This window comes from Cyprinodon tularosa, unplaced genomic scaffold (assembly GCF_016077235.1).
Source record: "Cyprinodon tularosa strain WSP-4 unplaced genomic scaffold, ASM1607723v1 ctg191, whole genome shotgun sequence".
Lineage (NCBI taxonomy): Eukaryota > Metazoa > Chordata > Actinopteri > Cyprinodontiformes > Cyprinodontidae > Cyprinodon > Cyprinodon tularosa.
In genome coordinates this window covers 454,843-466,443 of record NW_024038682.1, presented here as the reverse complement: position 1 = coordinate 466,443, position 11,601 = coordinate 454,843, and the positions used below count along the sequence as shown (strand labels likewise).

The 11,601-nt window shown below is 38.5% G+C and overlaps 1 protein-coding gene across 2 annotated transcripts; it reads left to right on the top strand.

The window, feature by feature from the left end:
* The first annotated feature begins 1,797 nt into the window (after positions 1-1,797).
* Positions 1,798-10,758, top strand: vegfd (vascular endothelial growth factor D). 2 transcript variants are annotated; one of them, XM_038283201.1, is made up of 8 exons: positions 1,798-2,086; positions 7,062-7,278; positions 7,347-7,467; positions 7,608-7,677; positions 7,769-7,896; positions 7,974-8,089; positions 8,263-8,420; positions 10,039-10,758. In XM_038283201.1, the coding sequence occupies exons 1-7, from the start codon at positions 1,973-1,975 to the stop codon at positions 8,361-8,363; spliced, it is 867 nt and encodes a 288-aa protein (XP_038139129.1). In that variant the 5' UTR covers positions 1,798-1,972; the 3' UTR covers positions 8,364-8,420; positions 10,039-10,758. The 2 variants fall into 2 exon arrangements, with proteins under 2 accessions (XP_038139129.1, XP_038139128.1); XM_038283200.1 differs by having other exon boundaries at positions 10,036-10,758.
* The last annotated feature ends 843 nt before the right edge of the window (positions 10,759-11,601 follow it).

The window sequence follows — 11,601 nt, the reverse complement described above, 5'->3', positions numbered from 1 at the left end:
TAATCAGGAAAAACAAATTCTCCCCACTTTAAAAGCCAAATCAATGGGAACTACTAGACACATCTGCAATCAACAACAATTATTTAAGATTTCGAGAGAACTTCAAAATTTAAATTGGCAAGAGCTATAGTTAAACTGACAATGCCCACGTGCACAGCAGTTGGATGTTGTAATACATTGGGTAAAATTGAAAAAAAAAATTAGTTTCACCTTTCTGATTCATGATCCACGGGTTGGATTGCCAACTTTAAGAGGATTTGCCATCAAACCTCTAGCCAGAGAAAAAAAACACTTAATATGTAGCGAACATTTTAAGAATAGTTTTTTCAAGATGACTCAGTTAAAGGTGTGTTGTGAAATAACACCAGATAAAGCACTGGGGCTTGCTCAACAGCCGATACCATACCGTGACGACCGGTAGGTGGCAGTAGTGTTCTTTGACAAACATGAATGTCTCCAGTAAGGCACATTCAAATTAAAATTGCTCTTAAATAAAACACTTATCATTTTTTGAACAGTATGTCATAATTTCATATTTAAAGTACTTTCAGAATTTTGAATTCTGAATATGACCGGACGTTTCCTTTAAATGTGTTTAACATGATTGTGGAAAAGATGGCGTAAATTGAGCAAATGAAAAAGCACCAGTTCTGGTTGCGCTGCTAATTAAAGCATGCCTCACTGATGAAGGGCGCTTTAATAGCTGGTATTCTCTGGAAACATTGTGTAGTGTTTTTTTTTTATTAGTTTATTCTTACTGTTACCAAATAAACTGCAAAGGGAAATTTCCCTGCAGACACCTGTTTTTAGATATTTCACAGCATTGTGAAAAACACATTTTTAATAAACACTTTGTTTGCTCTCCATTATTTAAATGGCCATTACATGTTTACTACTACTCTATCTGTATACCACCTTCTCTTTAAGCAGATGTGTCTTAACTAATCCTTAAAAGTAAAAATACTTTATTAAATGTTTGAATTTGTTGCATCATCAATTTAGAACAAGCTATTGGTTTATATATATAGGCTTGGGGTTAGTGCTTTAAAATAAAATTTAAAATAAAGTTTTGACTCATTTTTTTGTCTAGATAAGTCTCACATTGAAAATTTTTTTGTGCATATTTGGTTTTTACAGGCCACTACAGTACACAGTTTGTGTGTTAATGATTTAATTTTGTGTATTTCTATGACGATAAATACTAAACATAATGGGTCTGGAAAGGTAAGTGGAAAGGATGTCTGGAAGACAGAGGATGTGGTGCTGGCATCTTATTCCACTCACGTTATGGAGGTCTGGATCACATTTAAAACACATGTTCCTCCTCCTAGGCTAAGAGAGTTTCAGTAAGCAGAGAGGAAATAACACTGGTAAGAGATTTGACTAGCACGTGATTTGTCCACTTGACAAGTGGATTTAAATGATAGAAACAGGTTTGGATGTTAAAGGTACAGTAGCTACAAGCTGATTCTGAAGGACCTGCAGCTCCTCAGACTTTTTAAAAACTAGGTTGAGTTTTTTTTTACAGACTATGGTTAACTGTTGTTTTCCCATAAAATTCTAAGTGGCCAAAGTAGCAAGCACTGAATTTGGGTAAGCTGTTATGCAAATGCAATAATGTATGTATGAAACTTAATTTAAGGAGTAGTATTTTCTCAGCTGTTAACAGGGTTATTATCTTACCCTACACCTCAGCCGTTGCATCAAAGCCTTACCAGGACGTTCCTGGTTTAAAGCCATCTCTCCATTTGGTTCATGGCTTATTAGGTTGCTGCAACAGGTTGCGTCTAGTTCACACACAGGCACACACCCTCTACTTGCAGCTGGGAAAGTTTTGTTTTGGCACAAATGTGTCCGGAGAGGATAGAGTGTGTGGTCTCAGTGCTCAGCTGGTCCAGCATTTGGAGAGACAGTGCAAACTCACAGAGCTTTCACAGCACTGCTCAGAGAAAAGCGGGAGAGTCCGCTCTGGATGATGGGGAAGATGCAATGGGGTCTGTACAGGATATTTTTCTTAGTGACTTTAATGTTGCAACTTGGATGGATAAACGTTGGTTACTGCTTGCACAGAGAGGGTGGCAGCAGGGTAAGTTCATTCATGAAATTTATTCAGTGTGCAAACAGGAAAGAGGCTTAGCCCCTTTGCAACTGACAGACAAAAGCTTTTTTGTTTTTTACAACGGCTGCAGTTTACTTTGAAAAATTACATACCAAAAGTTTTTCACACATCTTAAAGAATGTCTAATGTACATGAAAAGGGTCAAAGATTTGGTAAGATTATAATTTAGATGCCATTTGAAGTACTTGGAGTATGTTTTATTAGAAGATAAATTGCATACTTGACCACTTGCTGTCTGGCTAGAAAATTATATGATACATACGGTGATTATGGCTGACTTTAACAACAATGTAGTGTGATTTATGTTATTTTAGTCAGGCACTTGGCTTTTCTGAGGTATAATTTGGGAAAACATTTTCTTTCAGTTGTTTCTTTATACCTAGGCGATGAGTCTGCTGTACCATCTGTTATAGTTAACACTGATATTTAAAATCACAGTTAAGCCCGCACTGATAATCTGAACTAAATAGGAAAAACAGCTAACAAGTAATTCATAATCATGTGGAATTATAGAGGGTTGTAGAATTAGTCTGGGAATCTCTATTTTTTTATCTATTAAGTTTCCTTTTCGTGTGCATCAGATGTTTGGCCATTTAATATATAGACTAAATTTGACAAAAATATTTAAAAAAGATAATTTATTAGGAGACATAAGTTCAACATAATCAACTATAGATGACATTAAGCAGTGGGGGTTCTGGTTCTCTGTTTCCATTTTGTTCTGGTTTACGTCAGCAGGGGATCTCTGCCTTCCTGCAGTTGCATGACATGCAGTTTAATGGGTTTCTCACACCCTTGAAACTCAGCTTTTAAAGGCTGTTTAAAACAGAGCCAGAAAAAACATATAACACCCAGCTCAAAACATCATATACATTGCTATTTTGTACAACCGTTACAAGTGTCTCAGCACTTTAACATAAATAAATCCTAATAATTTTTTATCAAGCTTTTTGTGAAAATGCTTCTGCTTAGTGATTATTAGCAAGTGTTGGCAAGTCAACAACTACCGGTAGGTTGTTTTGTAGGGTTCATTGCCAAAACACTGCAATGCAGTTAGACATTTTAAATGGAAACTACATAACGTCAGTCTGGTTTATTTAAGTCTAAAATTATTTATTTTTCCTTCTAGCAGTAAATACATTAATGGATTGGTCATATCTTTATCTCATTTTGTACTTTTAATCTGAAATTTTATAGATGAGGTTAGCAGTGTTCAGATCTCTGACAAGTCCCTACCTTCGAAGATGTATATGAATTTTACTATTTGTTACTCTTTAAAAAAAAATTTCTATGTTTTGAACAGATGTTAAGAATACCGAAGTCACAGTCTGGCGCTGATAAATGTTTAGAGTTTAGTTGTAAAAAGTTTATTTTAGTCCATTAAGAAGGGATGTTTCTTTTTTACTGTCATTTATTTTTGTTTAAGTTACTGAAACAACTTTAATAACTGAAAAAATTATTGTTACAACAGATAATGAAGTTTTTTATCAGCTTACCAAATGCGATTAGTTTAGGTTTTGTGCATCTCTACAGCAGAAATCAATGTCAACCTAAATTACCTTTTCTCTGTATCCTGAAAATACTTGTAGAGCAGAAAACGGATCCTGTCTTACAACAGGATCATGGTCAACTTTTTTGTCTCAGAGGGGCAGATTCTTTGTAGCCAGCAAAGCACAAATTCAAAGAATTTGAATCAAAGAACAAATACTTCTTATGGACGTTACATCGACATAGTAGTCATATCTTCTTACCTTTTTTCATATGTCTTGGATATTGGAAGAGAGGGACAGAGCTATTCACCAATAACCACCTGGTGATGCCTGCATATGATAGAAAAAAGGAAGATGGAAAGATTCGGCAGGAGTAACTTAGATCTCTTAATGTTGTGAGGCTGTTCTCGCAGACATGCCTCTTGGGGCGACAGTGGCGTCGGATGCAGGAGTTTGCCCTGAAATCGAAGGATTGATGGTTCAAGCCCTGGCTCTGACTTTCAGTGTCGTGTCCTTGAGTAAGACACTTCACCAGCATTGTCTAATGATGGTGGTCAGAGGGCCCGGTGGCGCCAGTGTACGGCAGCCTTGCTTCTGTCAGTGAGCCCCAGAGCAGCTGTGGCTACAGCGTAGCTTGCCACCGTGAGTGTGTGGGTGAATGGGTGAATGACTGAATGTAGTGTGAGGCCTATGCTAAGGTGCTAGAGAGAAGAGTCCAGCTATTTGCAGAACCTCAGGAGGAGGAGCACTCTGTTTTTTGTCGTGGAACACTAGTCCAGCTACACTCTCTGTATGGTGCACAAGGGAGCTTGAGATTTTTCCTAACCAGTCCACAAGTGTTTGTGGTCCTGGGGAAGGCACTGACCATGTCCTTCGTGGTACCCTATATCTGGCGCTCCAGGAATAAGGAGTCAGGCGCCCTTTACAAGGGGCCATCTGGTCTCTGCACAAGTGGAGCAGGAGTTGGGTCTACATTTCTAGAATTAAGTCAGACCTGTCCCCGGTGCATGCTGGACTCCGACAGGCCTGCCCTCTGTCAACGGTTCTGTACATAACTTTTATGACAGGATTTTTTGGTGTAGCCAAAGGCCAAATGTGGTGAGTGGGGACCAACAGATGTCTTCCCAACTTTTTGAAGATGACAGGGTTTTGCTGGCTCCCTCCTGTTAAGACCTTTAGCATGTAGTTGGGCGGGTCACAGTCATGTGTGATGAGAAAAAGCTTCTATGGTTCTCATAGATCTTATCTAGAAAAAGATGGCTTTTGCCCTTCAAGTTGGAGGAGAGTGCCTGCCTTAAGTGCAGGATTTCAAATATATTGGGGTCCTCTTCATGAGACGGGAGAATGGAGCAGGGGATCAATAGATGGATTGGTGTAGCTGCTGCTATAATGCAACCAGTTGGTCTACATTCCTACTCTCACCTATAGTCATGAAATCTGGATCATGACCAAAGAAGCGAGAGCCCAGATACAAGCGACTGAAATGAGCTTTCTCCTCCGGGTGGCTGGCCACTGCCTTAGAGGTCACAGATCTTGGTCATCCAGGAGAACTTCGTGGTAGAGCCCCTTCTCCGCTTTTAGATAAGTAAGCTGAGATGGCTTGGACATCTTTTTTGAATCCCCCCTGAAATCTTCCATTGAGAGGTGTTTCAGGCATGTCCCATTAGGAGGAGGACATATTGAAGGGACTATGTCTCTCAGCTGGCCTGGGAATGGCTAGGGCTTCCACAAGCAGAGCTCGAGGAGTTTTCTTGGGCGAGGGAATTCTAGAAGTCTGTGCTGAGACTGCTGCTCCTGTTAACTGGTCCCACATAAAACCAAAGGTAACAAGAAGCATGAGAAGTACAAGAAGTACAAGTGCAATGACAAAATAACTTCATGGCCAAAATGTACTTTTAGTAGCAATTTAAGTTTACTTATGTCAAGTTTTTACTTGAGTATTATTTTTTCTAAATAATTGCTACTGTTATTTGGGTGCACTTTTTGGCCATTTCACTTACCATGAGTAACTTCACTGAATGATGAACAAGCATATTTTAATGTAAGATGCACCAGACCCAGACAGTTAAAGCTTTGCTAAATAATAGTCTTACCCTAACAGAGTATACCACAATTTTTAGTTTAAATGAATCTAATGTTGACAAAGTAAAATCATTTGGAGACGTGTTTCATGTGCCAAGTTTGTTGTTTTCCAATCAATTGTACATTTGTCTTCATTATTTTCTGTTGCTTTTCAAGACACTGGAGTTTAAACATAGCATTTTAGTCTCTCTGATTGCATCATTTCAGAAAGTCAATCAGATGCTATGTTTAGGTTCTTAGTACTTTAATAGCCTTCTTACCTGTTACTTTTTTTTCTTGGAAGGCTTTTAATAACTTTTTTACTTTTAATCAAGTAAATATGTTCAGGTAAAGCTTTTCTTTCTTAAGGCAATTTTTTGTATACTCTACTCACCTTTGCCTATGAAGTTTATAAGCAATTCATAAAGGGTCGCTGTAAAATGTCTCTGAGATTCTCAGCATTTCTATTCCTCTCAGCAGCAGACTTTATGATGTAATAGAAACACGCCTTTACAGATTTACAGCTTGGTACAGGTATCAGTACTAAATCTGGGCCCACTTCACCTCTGGGTGAAGTTTCAGGCAATTTGTGAAGAACAATACAGATACCTCTCTTTGGCACATTTTATAAAACTGTCCCAAAGGTTACCTGGGCTAGGACTTTGGCAATTTTTATTTTATCAAATTGCCCACTGCTAAACTTTTTGTTAATTAAAACATATTTTTTAAAATACTCAAAATTTTGTCAACCTCTGAATCTAACTTCTAGTAAGATATATAGGGTTTATTCTCAATTTCTGTAATGTAGGGTAAGACTTTTTCAGTCTGACATTTTTTCATAGTTTTTTATTTTAGTAGTTTAAAGTTGTCATTTAACTTATCTTTTCTATTAGCATTCTCCCTGTGGAAAATTAAATTCTTTAGACAGCTTAAAGGCCTTTTTAGATTTACAGCTGTGGATCTTACTATCATCAAGAGTAAGTTTATTACAGTCTAACACATTATCAATGAATAAGTCCCCATGTATGAGCAGTCCTAAGAATATTGGACAGGTAGCATCTGTCAAGAAGGAAGCATTACCCTTTTGTCTCCTCCAGAGCAAATGAAGCTGTTGCTTTCCAAGGACTACTTAAGTTCCCCAATAACAGGTTTGAAAGTAAAATTATTACTTGTTAAAAGCTATAATATTCACAGAAAGCTACTAACTTAAGATATTTTTATTCTATGCTAAACATTAAAACAAGGCTATGGACAAATATGTCTGTATAGGGTTTATTTATTCCATTTAGTTATGCTTAAGCCTAAAAATGTTCAGTTCTCATTAACTTTTTAAACAATCATAACCTTACCCAAGTAAATGAGGTGTTTTTAATGGTATTTGCTGAACCCAGGGTGGGAGGAGACATTGGGAGAGGCAGGTCCAATCATCCTCCAGTTTGGACGAGCTACTGAGACTCACGGATTTTCCTGACTGGAAGCTGTGGAAGTGTCGTATGAGGTTGCAGCCGCCACAGGTTCCCAGAGAGGTTTTCTCCTTTCCACCTATGGTTGGTTCACACCGCTCCACACGCTATGCTGCAGAATCTTACAGCCTGGAAATACTTAAAGGTTGGATCCTGTGCAAATCACTGAATATGGGTTAAAGAAGGGTTTTCATCACTGCCTTTTCTCTATAGCCATAGATGAAGAGTGGCAGCGTACTCAGTGTATGCCTAGAGAGACGTGCATCGATGTGGCCAAGGAGCTGGGCACTGACCCCTCAGTTTTCTTCAAGCCACCCTGTGTGTCTGTCTATAGGTGAATTCAACACATTAGCTCCAGAACTCGAACTTCTACAGACATTTAAAGCTGAATTCCTTCTTTACTTTTATCAAAGCTTAAAAAAAAACAGTATTTACAATGATTTATAAGTTCTGTTATTTTTTTCTTGCTGACAGGTGTGGTGGTTGTTGCAACCAAGAGGGCATCACCTGCAGGAATACATCTACTGTATATGTGAATAAAACAGTGAGGAACCACCCTTGATCAATATGAGCATGGATTTTAGTGAAGCAGCAGTTTTTAGGACTTAAATTGAACAACATTTTTTGTTCTTTAGGTTTTCAGTATAATCCCTTTTAAATTTGTGCCAGAACCAATGCTGATAAAAGTAGCAAATCATACTGCATGCAGATGCATGGAGCCTGCAATAATTCGACGTAACGCGCAGCAACACAGGAGCAGTGGGTAAATATGGAAAGTCTGAAGTCAGTCTTTTGTTACTATTTTTGGAGTTAATGCTTTCTCATTGTATTTAATGTCAGCTGCCCTCTGATGGGACAGATCTTGGAAGCAAAGGACTCCAGGAGACTTTGTGCCAGTGGGTGGATTTGGGATTTTTCAAGTGAAAGATGCATACCTTACCCCTTCAGTGCTCCAGGTTAGTTTTTCGTAAAACATTTTCTCTGTCTTGCGGTATATTTTGGAATTAAACTTCAATGTTGTTTTTTTTATGTGCAAAAGTAAGCCTGTGAATAAATTGGATTTTGAAATGTCGCTATATCACTACTGTCTTCTTAACTTAAAACTGCATCAATATTGTCCTTTATTTAGAGTTTCCCCTCAGTTCCTGGATGTCCGACTGTGAGATAGACGCAGAGCGCTGTGAATGTCTGCCTAGACCTGAGCCGATTCTGCAGCCCAGACCCCTCTAATCTAAGGTCTTCCATGGACATCCACAGAAAACAAAGTTTTCATAAAGCCTCATGCAGGTAGAGGTTTATTATATATATATATATATAGGTCTATATTTCAGCTTCCCTTTATTAGCTTCCTGTTAAATCCAGAACATGATTCAAAATTATCCCTCTCAAGTATAAAGCCCTTGATAACCAAGCTCCATCTTATATCGGTGACCTGATTGTTCCTTATGTTGCTAAAAGAGCACTTTGCTCTAAATTTGCAGGTCTATTAGTGATTCCTAGATATTGCTGTCAAGTCTCCTGTTTTGGCCGTTAAATTCCTGCCTTCTTCCTGCATTAGCAGTCTCCCATAAATGTCATGTATTGAATTGAAACATCGCCAAACTCCGCCCCTCCCTTTCCCAACCCGAAGCAGAAAAGTTAATCCATGCCTTTGTCTCCTCCAGATTGGACTACTGTAATGCCCTCCTCGTCGGGGTCCCTGGCAAAAGTCTACAAAAGCTGCAGCACATCCAGAACTGTGCTGCCCGGGTCCTGACGAGGAGGCGCAAACACGAACACATCACTCCAGTCCTCAGGTCCCTTCATTGGCTGCCCATCCAACACAGAATACATTACAAACTTTGCCTCCTCACTCACCAGTGCATACATGGAACTGCCCCGGCTTACCTCAAGGAACTCCTCACACCTCACACCGCCTCCAGAACCCTCCGCTCCACCACCTCCACCCACCGACTGCACCAGCCAAGAGTCAAGCTCTGCACAATGGGAGATAGAGCCTTCCAGGCAGTTGCCCCACAACTCTGGAATGGCCTCCCAGAGTCCCTTAGGGTCCCACAGAGTGTGGAGGCATTCAAAAAAGGCCTCAAGACATTTTTATTTAAAAAAGCCTATGAACATTAGTTAGTATTTTATCTGTGTGGTTTTATGGTTATTTTACTGTTTTGTTTTTACTACGTATGTTATTTTATTGTAATGTCTCATTTTAACTATGTATACTGTTTTTATTGTACGGTTTTGTTTTAACTATGAATTCTGTAGAACTTTGAGATTTTTTTTTAAATGTAAAGTGCAATACAAATAAAATGTATTATTATTATTAATTATTGTATTATAGAATTATATATATTAAAAACATTTGATCTGCCTCTCCAAACAGAACTGTTGCTAGCATGAAAAGTCAAAATCTGATCACCTTATTGTAGTTTGCAAATGGCTTACGAATGTTAAGATTTCTTGTACACATGTCTTAAAATACACAGAATACTAGAGCTTGGTTGTGGTAGTCAGATTGCTCACAGCAGATATGGCAAAATTTCTCTTATTTTCAAATCCCAAATTTGACAGGTTTGTTCCTATTCTTTCTAAAATGGGAGGCAGATCTTTTAGTCATCGAGCTGAGCTCCTCTCCTGTGGAACTAAGTACCAGTTTCAGTCTGTGAGGCAGACACACTGTCTGCTTTTAAGGCTAGGCTAAGACTTTCCTTTTTTAGAAAACTGATATTAAGAAAAGCCTAGGTTGTCCGGAGCTGTCTCTGTAGTTATGCTGCTATGGGCTTAGACTGCTGGAGAACAAAGGAACTCCTTTTCATCATTCTGCTTCATTCCATATATGTTCTCCAACTGTGCCTTATTTGTTAGTTTAACCCATAGTTTTATGTCATTTCTCCTTTTCTCTTCAAAGTAGCTTCATCTGGCCTGTTTCTCTTTGACTGTGGGATCATCCTGGAAAGAAATATCAGCAGAGCTGCTGCCATCAACACCTCCAATTATAAATGATAGAGCTGGGCCTGTTTTTCAGAGCTTAGTCCTGTTGTCTCCTAGAAATCCTATGGGTTCAGCTTTTAAATTGACCAACTTTATGTGCTCTCTTCCATCTCTTTTGGCATTAAAATTGCTCCAGAGCTCATCTGCTTAACCGTTGTCTTTTATAAACGGAGCCACCTATGGAGCTAGTTTAGTTACACAAACAGTATAAAGGATAAGTGCTCCTACGTTCCTTTTTATGTCTCTGTGTCTGTCTCCTTAAACCCCCAGTCAGCCTCAGCTTACACTGAGCCTGGTTCTCCTGGATGTTTTTCCTCTCCATTTTCGCTAAATGAATGCTTGGTGTGAGGGACTGCTGGACAGTTAACACAATGAAAGCACATTTCTACTATTGCCCCATTACTCATCTAAAAGAAGTAAATCCCCCAATGGCAGTGACTCGATGCAATCCATTGTTTTTTCCTAGACTTAAAATTTTTAACCTGTTTGACTGTTTGACTGGATTGAACTGTCTCTGTAAAATGGCTTAGACCAGAAGTCTTCAACAGTGGGACCGCGACCCCTAGGGGGTCCACAGAGGTACTGCATGGGGGTTTCGAAAGTTTTGGTTCATTATACAATTTTTTTTTTTTTTATTATCTACTGCAATTGTTTTCCATTAATTGAAATGTCTTTAAATCCACATTAACATGAATTCAACACACCATGGTAAACAGATAAATGGAGGCGGAAGATGTCTTTCAGTTATCAATGCACACATTTAGCGACACACAGAAGCTCTTTCAAGCTGGGCACCGTTTCATTCAAACACCTGTCCCATCAACCAGGAATCAGAATCAGAAACACTTTAATAATTCCAGGGCTAAATTGCTTTTGTTACATGACTCCATCTGTAATAGAGTGACTATAGGACCAGTTTGATAGAACACATTTTCATACAATATATATAATTAGGGGGTCCCCGCTCCATCTCGCCATCAGTTTGGGGGTCCTTAGCCCGGAAAACGTTGAAGACCCCTGGCTCAGACGATGCTTTTTGTGAATTGGCGCTATAGAAATAAACTGAATTATATTGTTTCCAATCTAAAATATTGCAAACATTAAAGAACATGTATTTCAAGAAAAAAAATTGTTGCGGGTTATTATTTTTTTTATTTTTTTACTGCATTTGAAAAGCTTGAACAACATTTTTTAAGATTGTGTAAATTACCATGTTCACTGGTTTTGGAGCTGCAGTTGCTTGATACCAGAGAAACAAAAACCAACCCCTGTTTTCTGCAAATAAAAAAAGCCTGCTTCTTAGATCTCTACTGAGCTCAGTTTAAATGATGGAAAATGAAAGGCAGAGTGAGTTACTCTCCGTACTTTATCTGATTTGTGATCCTTATTGATTCCTCAGATGCAAATTGTCCAAGTAGAGCTTCACTGGAGATTAAAATTATGACGAGCTGCTCAACAAAGAGCAATGACAAATATTAAACAT

What these genes read in the sequence shown, in the direction of transcription:
- vegfd (XM_038283201.1), top strand. Translation starts at nt 1,973, where the DNA reads ATGATGGGGAAGATGCAATGGGGTCTGTACAGGATATTTTTCTTAGTG. An exon ending in CCCTGTGTGTCTGTCTATAG is followed by an intron (nt 7,468 to 7,607) that starts GTGAATTCAACA and finishes TCTTGCTGACAG; the next exon opens with GTGTGGTGGTTGTTGCAACC. An exon ending in TTACCCCTTCAGTGCTCCAG is followed by an intron (nt 8,090 to 8,262) that starts GTTAGTTTTTCG and finishes TCCTTTATTTAG; the next exon opens with AGTTTCCCCTCAGTTCCTGG.